Raw genomic sequence first — 12,339 nt, forward strand, 5'->3', positions numbered from 1 at the left:
TCTCTCTATATATATATATATAGATAGATAGATAGATAGATAGATAGATAGATATATACACACACACACGCGCGCACACACACACACACAGAAGTCTTTAAGGATTAAATATCAGAATTCTGATTATTATATCTTACTGCTAATTGAAAATTAGTGAGGAAATGACCTTCTGCAAAGTATTCTGAGAACGAGTTTGTTAACTGACCCACAGAAATAAATGAACTTTTCCACAATATTCAAATACATTCAAATGCACCTTGTATACAGTGATCCCTCACTTATTGTGGTTAATGAGGATCGAGACCACCCGCGAAAGAGGAAAATCCGCGAAGTAGTCGAAATTTTAAAAATTATATATATATATATATATATATATATATATATATATATTCAGTATATACACATGTATAAGATGTATAAGTAAGGTTAGGTTTGTGTATAAATAACAAAATGCAGTAAACATAAAAATGAAATGTACATGTAGTACTGTATATGTTGCTCTATATTACTCGATGTTTTGCTGACTTTCACTGCCTCTTGCGGACCTTTTGCGGCATTTTCGCACTTTTAAAAAAAATTTTTTTTGAATACTTTTGAAAAATCCACGATGCACTGAAACCGCGATAAGTAATCCGCGAAGTAGTGAGGGATCACTGTATGTGATGCATAATGTATCACTTCTTTTCTTAGTTCAGAAAAACTATACACAGAAGACTGCCAGTAATTTCATGATAAAGTTGTTTAGTGAGCTTCTGCCTCTAAAATATTCTACATGTATTTATGTGTTTGTTGTGTCTTCATGATGTACAGTAGACCCCCGCATATTTGCAGTATTTTCTCCCGATCTCCAGCTTAAACGTCATTTCAAAAGAGAAAAAAAATTATAATGGCAATTATAATGACGAGGCGGCACGGTGGTTGACTAGTTAAAACGTCCGCCTCACAGTGCAGAGATACCGGGTTCAATTCCAGCTCCGGCCTCCCTGTGTGGAGTTTGCATGTTCTCCCCGGGCCTGCGTGGGTTTTCTCCGGGTAATCCGGTTTCCTCCCACATTCCAAAAACATGCATGGCATACTGATTGAACACTCCAAATTGTCCCGAGGTGTGGGAATGTGAGCCCGGATGGTTGTTCGTCTCTGTGTGCCCTGCGATTGGCTGGCAACCAGTTTAGGGTGTACCCCGCCTACTGCCCGAAGACAGCTGGGAGAGGCTCCAGAATGCCCCAAAAAGCTCGTGAGGATAAGCGGGTCAGAAAAAACTTTTTTGGGGGTAGGGGGGTGGATGGATTATTATGCCACTTTTTATTATTTTTGCCATTCGCGGTTGGGTTCTAATCCTCCGCAAATAGCGGAGGTCCACTGTACTTCTGTCTATTTCCGCCGAGTTTGGTCAAACGTTAGCTTACTCAAAGTCGTATATCAGTTCAGGAACTTGGGAAGCTTAATAAATTGAACTTTCTGGATCAACACCAGTTTGTACCAATGCTGTTTTGGCTCAAACCAAATCCGGTGTAACCACAATTCCTGACAAATTGGTGCAGCGCACACATGGGCTCGTGCGCCACATGTGTGTCAAAAGTCAAACACAATGACTGTGCTGTTGTCCCCAGAACGTTTTGATGATTGCAACTTGTGCATTGCCTCTTGCAGATACTTGGTTATTTTGACTATGCTTTCACGGCAATCTTTACTGTTGAGATCCTGTTTAAGGTAAATGGTGTGTGTGTGTCGTGTGGTGCCGTGCTGGCTAGAGCTTCTGTAACCTCCTGTGTGCTTGTGTCACTCTGATTGCCTCCTCAGATCCTAGGCTATGCAGACTATGTCTTCACTAGTATGTTTACATTTGAGATCCTTATTAAGGTAAACAAGAGAGCTTTGAGATGCCTCTGCAAAATCAAATGAAATCAGTAAATCCAATAATTCCACCTCTTCCAAGCATGCTGCCTTTGCCCACCTTCATCCGATAAATGTTTTATTGCGAACGGCCGTATGTCATGTTGTCATGGCGACAGTCCATCAATACATTTTTTTGTACTTTAATGATATTTCCGTGTCTCTCGATGACTGTTCCATCTAAGCTTGAGTCGAATTCATTCTTGAACTCTTCAAGCATCAAACATATTCAAACAAAAAACATTTTCATTTATTAGTTGTAGTTTTTTTTTTTTAATCTAGTCTCCTCATCACTAAATTCATACTGCTCAAGAATGCACCTGTATAACATTTTAATTCTCAAGGTTACAGTTGGCTCCGTTGGATCACCCGATTGCATGTTTAGACTCGATAAAGCCCCTGTCATTTTTTTTTTTTTTGTCCAAGTTTTCGTTTGCTAAAGTCCTTAAGAATTTGATCAGGAGAAGATTACAGAGCCATTTTTTTTTTTTTTTTATAGCTCGTAGGATTAATCTGCACTGCAAATCAATGTAGTGGCTTTAGAATGCTGTGTTGGATGTCTCTTTCAAATGTCTAATGCCTGTGTGTATATTAACATGCCTGTATCTTAAATACGGTGGAACCATTGAGGTTGATTCGACGGACACCGGTCAACATCTGATTTGTTTTAACTTTCTGTTTTAAATTTCTCCCATAGAAATCTGCTATCATCAAGTGTTTATTAACCCTTTCAGGGACAGCGGTTACTCCAGTGGCCAGCTTATCATGTTATCAAGTTACAGGGTGCATGAAAGGGTTAACTGGCCAGACAGTGTTTTATTATGATTTCAACATTCTAAATAGCTCAAAAACTTGACACGATAAGAGAACAGAAATTGTGCTCTCCAGTATTTCACAGTGGTTGGTAATCCCCGTCTTAGATCGTCATACAGTGGCCAGAATGACATGGAAAATTTTTATTCAGGTGTAAGTTTCCCCTAAATTACTGGAGTACTAATTCATTTATTTCCCAAAGCGATGGCAATAAAAAGACAAACAACGAGCAAAACATGCTAACTGACCTGAGCTCTCACAGTGTATGCTGATGGCTCGCATAATGCCATGCACGCACGCCATTTTTTTTCTTCCACTTTCCAAATTGTGTGACTTCAATGGCGTTCAACTTCGGTGGTTCCACTGTACTAGATTGCCTAATCAACCAAATTTTATTCAGAATTTGCCTTGTGAGAGTGAAGTCTGTCACCGCATCAGTTATTTTCACATTCATATGTTATCGATTTTTGACAGTGTCACTTTCATGTGTTGTGCACATAACCACCTGCAAAACACGATGCAAGAACTGTTATGACAAGATTGACACATTTTCTTATTCTCTCTCAACACATTCCATCATTTATAATTTTTTAAAAAAAATGTAGTGTAATCTCACAGAATGAGTTTTTCTGATGGTGTTGCTGGTCTTGACTCACATCTGTCTGTCCAGATGACGGCATTTGGAGCGTTCCTACATAAAGGAGCTTTCTGTCGGAACTACTTCAACCTATTGGACCTGTTGGTCGTTGGAGTGTCTCTGGTCTCCTTTGGTATTCAGTAGGTATCATTCAACAATCAATGTTTCTTGACGTGTTTTTAGTCTGCCACGCCCTTGTGACTGTGTGTATGGCAATAAAATGGATCCCAGCTTGTGCCCGCTCGTGTGCTGTCTTTACGTTCAGCTTGGGTTAGATTTTTTTGACAAGGCTCTGTCTAATGATGTTTTTTTCTTCCTCTGTAGGTCTTCTGCAATCTCAGTCGTGAAGATTCTTCGTGTTTTGCGAGTCCTCCGGCCACTCAGGGCCATCAACAGAGCCAAAGGACTTAAGGTCAGCCTGACGGTGTTGACTCAGTTCTGGATGATGTAGATTTTGGTGTGTCCAATATGCATTTCTTAATCACTTAATTAATCCATGAGACACCCAATACTTACTCTTGAATTTGAATTATTCGAGCAACACATTTAGGACAATTTTAGATTCCCGACTGCAAGTTTTCTGCATTTTCACTTTCTGTAGGTGCAAAGGGGAAGCGGCCCATTACTACTGCCCATATATTGCATGCACCTACCCTCTTAACACAGGGGTGTCAAACTCATTTTTGTCATGGGCCACATTTTAGTTGCTGTTTCCCTTGAAAGGCCGTTATGACTGAAACCATATAAAAAAGTCAATAATAACGGTTTAGTCAACTATTGTTTAAGTTACTGTAATGAGGGGTTTGGTCACAAAAAAATCCTTACAATATGTCTCTAATTAATTAAATATGAGAATTTTAAATTTTGGTAGAGATTTTAGTAAGCATCATGGAAATGTTTGATGTTTCATTTACTTTCGTGGGCCACATAAAATGATATGGTGGGACAGATCTGGCCCTCGGGCCTTGAGTTTGACACCTGTGCTCTAACGTGTTTTTTTGTTTGTTGTTGTTTGCGGTTTTTTTTCAGCATGTGGTCCAGTGCGTGTTTGTCGCCATCAGGACCATCGGCAACATCATGATCGTCACCACGCTGCTGCAGTTTATGTTTGCTTGCATTGGAGTGCAGCTTTTCAAGGTAAAGAAAAGCGGGAAACACTTGAGCAGTTGCTTTTGCTTCAGCTCAGAATAGTTATGGTAACTTTGGCAAGTCAAGGTGATATGACGATAGTCACGTTGGCCTACATAAATAATCTGACATTGAATGATATGATATCATCATATGAGGTCAGGACTCAACAGAGTGTAGTGCGGGCCTATAAGCCAGTTGTTTATGCTTTCAGGGTAAATTTTATCGCTGCACAGACGATGCAAAGTCCAGCCCCGAGGAGTGCAAGTGAGATTTTGATTCATTTCACCATTTGTGACCGTCTCAACAAGGATCTCCATGTGTGTGCAACCGTTCTGTGTAGTTACAAAGTGTCATCCTCAAAAATCGCAGGGGAACGTACATTCTCTACAACAATGGAGACACCGCAATGCCCGTGGTCAAGGAGCGGCTCTGGTACAACAGTGACTTCAATTTTGATAATGTCCTCGTGGCCATGATGGCGCTCTTCACCGTCTCCACATTCGAAGGATGGCCCACGTAAGGAGTTTTGTTTGAAATCATTTACTCTGTCTCATCTGTATTCAGGATCTGAATTTGTATTGTCAAACCAACTTTAAATCCAGGTCTGCAGGAAGCAGCAATTTGTCGCTAGCATGTTTACTTTTGACATTTTACGCTTACATCGCGAGTCAAGTCTCATCCCTTCAAATTGTAATTAGCTGTGCTGCGTACCCTTGAATCGGAAAAATGCTTCATCTTACTAAAAACCTCAGTTTCTCCTTATAGCCATACAGATCCTAGCTCAAAGTCTTCATCTAAACAGCGTTGTTTTATGCGTTTCTGTTCTGTTTGCTTCCCCCCTCACAGTCTCTTATACAAGGCCATCGACTCGAACCGTGAAAACATGGGTCCCATCTACAACTACCGCATTGAGATATCCATCTTCTTTATCATCTACATCATCATCATTGCCTTCTTCATGATGAACATCTTTGTTGGTTTTGTTATTGTCACCTTCCAGGAGCAGGGTGAGAAAGAATACAAGAACTGTGAGCTGGACAAAAACCAGGTACGCCATATTTCTATGCACCTGTCCAAAGAAAACCCCCAAAAAACAAGAAACTGTTTAATCTCTCCCCCCTCCAAAAAAAAACAAAAAACAAAAAACTGTTTCATCTCTCCCCCCTCAAAAAATATTTTTAAAATACCCTCGATGGACTAAAGTATTTTTCTTTCTCTATCTCACAACTGCTTCAGCGCCAGTGTGTGGAGTATGCTCTTAAAGCCCGCCCCCTGCGTCGCTACATACCCAAAAACCCATACCAGTACAAGTTCTGGTATGTGGTCAACTCCACCGGATTTGAGTATGTCATGTTTGTCCTAATCATCCTCAACACCTTGTGTCTGGCGATACAGGTAAGCGGCCTTTTTTTGTTTCACCATCAATCTTCACACTCGATCTTGATTCTTGTTTGTTATGTAGTTCTCACGATGCGAATTAACATGAACATGAGAGGACATTTGTCTTTTGTGGGTGCAACAACGAACCTTTGGTCAAATGTGTGCGCTGTCTCTTTCCAGCACCATGGACAGTCTCACCTCTTCAATTATGCCATGGACATCCTGAACATGGTCTTTACTGGCGTGTTCACTGTTGAGATGATCTTCAAGCTCATTGCCTTCAAGCCCAGGGTGAGTCTGTGTGCTGTAGGGGATATTAGAAGACCAAAAGCTGTTATTAAAAAACACTACGATTGGACATTTGGACTACGTGATGTGTTTGGCATTTTAGTTTAAAGTAACAAAAAAAAAGGCAACAGTAGGACAAAACCACAGAAATAAAGGCAGCAAGGCCTGATTCTCAGAGATAATGTCTTCACGTTGAAACGCACAACAAAGGCCAATGTCTCGCTGTCACTAAAAGTGCCACTGAATCTTGTGAAATATGAGTATACTGTATGATGTGAAAGCAATGTCGTGTCAATCAATCCAGCAAATTAAAAGCCGTCTATTTAGCATGAGCATATTTTGACACAATTTAGAACTACTAGAACATAATTCATGTTTGATATCTTCTGCTAGCCTTAGGCAGCAAGTAGCGGCGTTTGGCCAAAATGATTTTGCTCCTGCCAAGTATGATCATCGATAATACCGACTTCGCAAAACGATGTAGCAACTGTGGAGCAAGACCTGAATCATCCATTCATCCATTTTCGAATCCGCTTCTCCTCACAAGGGTCGCGGGCACGCTGGAGCCTATCCAAACTCTATTTGGGCAGTAGGCGAACCGGATAATGTAAATATGAAAGCCATTCCACATGAACGACAAAATCAGAGCACAAAAATTTCAACAAGTGCAAATTGATTCTTTGATGACATCCGTAAGTAGAGTATGGACAGCAATTTTGTTTCGTTCTTTTCAACATTGCTGTTCCCCAAAAGCTTCCCTGATATTAGAGACCTGCGGGAACACACTGAAGTTTTGATCTGATAACGATAATCCCCCTTTCCATTTAACACAGCCCTCATGCGCTCTTCCTGTCCCTCTTAACCCCCTTCCCAACCCCACCCCCCCTCCACCTTGGCCCTGCATCCCTTTTGTTCCCCCCCTTGCCTTTGTTTCCTCCTCCTGCTGGCTGTGCATGGTCGCCCTATTCAGGGCTATGTCGGAGACGCCTGGAATGTCTTTGACGCCCTGGTGGTGATTGGCAGTGTAGTCGACATCATACTCAGCCAGGTAGAGAGACGCCAGTATGTTCGGCTTTGTCTTGTGCTACCTCCACCTCTTGCCGCTTCTGTCCTTAGCACCTCCTTGCTTTTCCTTCCGTTCTTCTTTTTCATTTCATTTTTACCGCTTGGCGGAAAATAGAGATCTAGGTTGACATGGCACATGAAAAAAATCGAATGAGCCAAGCTGGGAATTGAACAGGAAATTGCTGGATTCGTACTTTGAGAAACTCCAACGAGGGAATCAAGTATCCTAGACAGCACACGTGAAGACATGTAATGCCATTTTATTTGCCATTTCTTTGCTTTTGTGTACTCATAGTCTACTTAGGTTTGTCACTGCTGCTTTTACTGTGAATGTGTTGAGCAAGGTTCTGGGTACGTGTGCTTTTTATTTCATGAAGCCATGAGTGTGGGTGGTATGATAAATAATGACTTCCCAGCCATGTTGGTATAAAAATGATTTTGATTGATATTGGCTGTAAACATCAAAAGTTCTTTTACAATGACAGATTCTTTAACAGTTTGCATTCTGATCAAAATTCCCTCTCTCAATTTAGATCTAATATATAGTACACAAAAGCAAAGCAATGTCGAAAAAAAAATGTCTTTATCTACTAAATTAAGCTCAGCAAGACGTTACGTTCTACTTGTATTTCTTCCTGCTTGAATCGTGAGTGTTTTGGGCAAGGTTCTGTGTATGCGTGCCTTTTATTTCATGAAGCCCTAACTGTGGATGGTGTGATAAACAATGACTTCTCAGTTCATCATGTGACTTTGCTCACGTCATATGTTATATGTCATACCTTGGCCACCCCATTGAAAACATTTCTGGCTCCGCCCCTGGAGGAATGTTCATAAGCTTTTTGCTTGATAAGAATAGTGGAGGTCACTGGTGCCTTCTCAAGTTATGGAATGCCATGATTGAGGATGATGAGCGTAAAAAAAAAAAAAACAACATAAATAAATAAATAAAAGAGAGAGAGGAAAAAAAATCTTCCAATTAATGCCCCAAACAACATATAACTGTAATGTATCATGTCTTAGTTACTTCAGAAGTGAATCAAAAATGTTGGCTAGGTAGCAGACAGCAGCATAGATATGCAGAGTTCCCGTTCTTTTTCCTGCGTCTCACACACAAGAGAATTGGCCGGGAGAAATCAGACACACGTTCACTGACAAATGATTTTGTACGCTTTTGTTTCAATGCTGAATCACTATTCTGTATTAAATATAAACTACATACTGTAACAAACATAAAGAAATATCAACTTCCACACTTAAATTTCCATCTGTTGAATCATGCGGCGATGACCTACTTTTTTATAATATATGCATGATGGTAAATAGATACTCTCTTCATTCAATAATCAATAAATTAGCTGATTTAAAATACTGCCTCCAGAAAAGAAAGTTCTTTTTCTCACAGTCTTAACATTTTTTGTTTTGCATGAGATATCTTCTGTCATTCACAATGCTTTTTTCTTTTACCAATATTTCCTTTTCTTTCTTGCCCTGTCTATGTGTATCTTTCTCTCTCTCTCTCTTTGTGTTTGTGTGTTTGTCTTGTTGGCTTGCGGCTTGCAGAACTATTTTGCTGATGCATGGAACACGTTTGATGCCTTAATTGTTGTCGGTAGCGTGGTTGACATTGCCATCACTGAGATCAATGTAAGTAATCACACATGCATGCACGTCTGTTCCCCTTTGTTGTTAAACTGCAGTGGTGCTGGCGGCTTGATTTGGCTTTCAAATTCCGTTCAAGATCACAACCTTTGTTGCATTCATTTATTTTGTAAATGTTGGAAACGAATGACTTGAAGCATGCACCATTAATCGATTCCTTTACATTCATGTCATTAATTTATTGACAGTAATTCTGTCACACTACAATGTCTTTATGTGATTCCTAACTATCCATTCCTACCATTAACAAGAAGCAATCAATATACTGTGCAAATTTGAGAAAATCTAAAATATATATACCGAATATACATTTTGCAAATCTGTAAAGCTAATTTGCTTTCTGCAGTGCGTGTTTGAAAAGTTGCTTAAAATAATATCGCACGACAGCTGTATTTCTCTTACTTCATAAAACAAAACAAACCCCCCAAAGTATCGTACAGGATGTTGCGCATCAACCATACATTTTTACCGGTAGTTCAGTTTACTTGAAAAAAGTTGGGAAACCAATTGCCTCACTTTAAAAAAAAAAAAAAAAATCAATTTCTAATCCAAATCACTGTCCTCATTATGAAATAACTGCAATTAACTTTACTTTTCGGCCATTTATCTTATCGTACTTAAGGCCTAGCTACCAAAAGAAAACGAGGCAATCACTTTCCAGACATTTTTAAGTGAATCTTAAAAGTAGGCACAGCTTCATATTTTTGTGGTAAGCAATCACAAAGTACAACCTGGAACTTTGAAGGGTGCATTAGCAAACCCAGATGAGTAAACAGATCAATTTACTGTGAACAACCTGGGCAGTGCTGTCGTAGCGTACAGGCGATCCAGCACGAGGTGTTCAATGGACTTCGTGACAACAGATATCAGAGCGACGGGCCAAGAGTCGTTCAGTCCCAATATCGCAGGTTTCTTGGCGACCGGGATCACGGGGAAGCGTTTGAAGCAGCGACTTCACACAGCTCCAAGGATGTGTTATCGATCTGTGCGCAGACTGGAGCGAGCTCAGTTGTCAGCACGTCCGTACCAGACTGACGGACCTTCTGTCAGTACTGACGGAATGTCCACCTCTGCTAACAGGAACATACTGTACTGTCGGGGAAGTCTCATACATTTGTTAAGCACTGTACATGATGTACCAAGACTGCAATTTTCATGTTATTTCAGTGTACATTTATATGTCGTGTCGATTCATTTGTGTTTTCGTCAGTCGTCATCTCATTTCTGCAATTGCAGTGTTGCAGTGAATATGAGGAAGCTTGTATCGCTGACGATGATTTTTATTCATTGTATAAATTGGATTGCACTGTTAGACGAGAGAGTGATCGAGAGCGACAGAGAGAGATTGATTGCGTGATGTCATAATTATGGGAAGAGGAATTCCGTCTCAATTTGTGTTGGGTGCTGTGCATGTGGTTTATGTAATTCTGATTAATTTGAGGTTCTTGATTTTAAGTCGGCAGCGCTCCCTGTCGTCAAGGTGATAGTGGAACAAGGGGTAAGAAGAAGCCCCGCCTCCTTCATTTCAACTGCAAAAACATTTGGTCACTGGGGGGAAAAAATAGACTCTGTCATTTCATATATTTTGATTGAACATTTGGAATTGCTCGCAATTCGGCTTCAATTTCATGCTCAGCCAAAATGTTGTTTGTTGTAATTGTCTTGGCGCACGGCATGAGATGTTGTCATCATTCATTTCAACAAGCTGAAGTGTTTGCATTCAAATGACTAACGGTTGCATTAGGTTGACGTCGATGCGCGATGAAGACATCAGACTTGAGGTTGCTTGTATTGATGCTCTGCATGTATGTCTTATGGACTGTTGACTGATCAGCCATTTTGTTGTTGTTTTGGTGAGGCATTCAGGTGTGTTGTTCATGGCATGCTGTTGCTCTGCATGCGTCCTGATTCGGTTCTGAATGCCATGATCAAGAAGTTCAAAATCTTCCACATATCATTGATCTGCCTGTTTCAATACATCACGTTTAAATGTAGTTGAATAGATGGGTTTGGGTTGCATGTTTTCATACTTCTTAATTGCCCCATCCGCGATTATTAATCCTTCGATGGATATCGTCATTGTGCAGAACACCGAAGACAGCGCTCGCATCTCTATCACCTTCTTCCGCCTCTTTCGAGTGATGCGATTGGTGAAATTGTTGAGCAGGGGGGATGGCATCCGGACGCTGCTGTGGACCTTCATCAAATCCTTTCAGGTGAGTCGAGCATGCAAAATTGTTTTAACAATAACACAAAATATTTGACGTGTGTTGACCGTTGTCTGTCCGCTCCTTCCAGGCTCTCCCTTATGTTGCACTTCTGATAGCCATGCTGTTCTTCATCTATGCAGTCATCGGAATGCAGGTGAGGCAGTCCTTTGGGTGCGCAGAATTTGCAGGGAACAATATTTAAAATGCAAAAAAAATATATAAAAAAACGTTGTGGGGCGCTGCCCTCATTGCCCCGAATAGCAAAATGTCGTTGATTTGACTGTTAGGGTACCATTTGACTGAATGTTTGGCTGTCCATGTTACTGCCGCCAGGTTTTTGGAAAAATAGCCATGGTGGATGGAACACAAATCAACCGCAACAATAACTTCCAAACGTTCCCTCAGGCTGTCCTCATGCTCTTCAGGTCTGTTGTTGTCACTTTTGAATCATTGGTTTCCTGCAACAATTGAACGTGAACAAGCTGAGCATAATCGCTTGTTGCGAATGTTGACCGTTAGATGTGCCACCGGCGAGGCCTGGCAGGAGATCATGCTGGCCTGTCTTCCCGGGAAGTTGTGTGATACCGAGTCGGACTACAACCCCGGCGAGGAGCGAACTTGTGGCAGTGGCTTCGCCATCATCTACTTCATCACCTTCTACATGCTTTGCGCTTTTCTGGTGATCCAGACACGTTCCACAAGACCACACAGCAGTCACATATGCAGGCACATGTGCAGACATCGTGAAATTAAACATCGTGTCTATGTCCTGGTTTCAGATTATTAACCTGTTTGTTGCCGTCATCATGGATAACTTTGACTATCTCACCCGGGATTGGTCCATTCTTGGGCCGCATCATCTTGATGAATTTAAACGGATCTGGTCCGAATACGACCCAGAAGCAAAGTGCGTAGGCCACTTTCCTTTTTGCTGTGGATTTCTTTCAGAGCCGATCCAGGCCTCCACGCGGCCCTATCCAAAATGAGATTTTGGCGACCTTAAATTCTGCCGATATTTTAACCCTTTCAAGGACCGCGGTTAATACAATGGACAGTTTACCCTGTTATCAGGTTACAGGGTACATGAAACGGTTACTATTGATGAATGATCATTTATACCTCTGCTCGGAACTAATGGCAAGTGAACACTGTGCATTATCCTGGTGTCAGTCTTTACCCGTGGATAGGTTTTAAACAAGCGTGGTCCTACGATATTGAATATCATCTCGGGCTGCTAAAAGTAACTACAAGTGCGCTATGCGT

General features: G+C 41.0%; 1 protein-coding gene across 19 annotated transcripts in view; it reads left to right on the forward strand.

The window, feature by feature from the left end:
* The window catches only part of cacna1db (calcium channel, voltage-dependent, L type, alpha 1D subunit, b), a 58,333-nt gene that overhangs the window by 33,909 nt on the left and 12,085 nt on the right, over positions 1-12,339 (forward strand). For 5 of the 19 annotated variants that reach the window (XM_019873142.1, XM_019873152.1, XM_019873144.1 and 2 more), the window contains 18 exons: positions 1,651-1,710; positions 1,801-1,860; positions 3,377-3,483; positions 3,668-3,755; positions 4,373-4,480; positions 4,686-4,738; positions 4,844-4,990; positions 5,321-5,522; positions 5,711-5,869; positions 6,035-6,145; positions 7,113-7,190; positions 8,768-8,851; positions 10,323-10,364; positions 10,954-11,082; positions 11,165-11,230; positions 11,410-11,501; positions 11,596-11,755; positions 11,856-11,983. In XM_019873142.1, the coding sequence (XP_019728701.1) occupies positions 1,651-1,710; positions 1,801-1,860; positions 3,377-3,483; positions 3,668-3,755; positions 4,373-4,480; positions 4,686-4,738; positions 4,844-4,990; positions 5,321-5,522; positions 5,711-5,869; positions 6,035-6,145; positions 7,113-7,190; positions 8,768-8,851; positions 10,323-10,364; positions 10,954-11,082; positions 11,165-11,230; positions 11,410-11,501; positions 11,596-11,755; positions 11,856-11,983 (1,874 nt within the window). The remainder of the gene's footprint in view (positions 1-1,650; positions 1,711-1,800; positions 1,861-3,376; positions 3,484-3,667; positions 3,756-4,372; positions 4,481-4,685; positions 4,739-4,843; positions 4,991-5,320; positions 5,523-5,710; positions 5,870-6,034; positions 6,146-7,112; positions 7,191-8,767; positions 8,852-10,322; positions 10,365-10,953; positions 11,083-11,164; positions 11,231-11,409; positions 11,502-11,595; positions 11,756-11,855; positions 11,984-12,339) is intronic. The other 14 variants (XM_019873146.1, XM_019873160.1, XM_019873154.1 and 11 more) reach the window with 11 other exon arrangements.

This window comes from Hippocampus comes, unplaced genomic scaffold (genome assembly GCF_001891065.2).
Source record: "Hippocampus comes isolate QL1 unplaced genomic scaffold, H_comes_QL1_v1.1 scaffold28, whole genome shotgun sequence".
In the NCBI taxonomy this organism is placed as follows: Eukaryota; Metazoa; Chordata; class Actinopteri; order Syngnathiformes; family Syngnathidae; genus Hippocampus; species Hippocampus comes.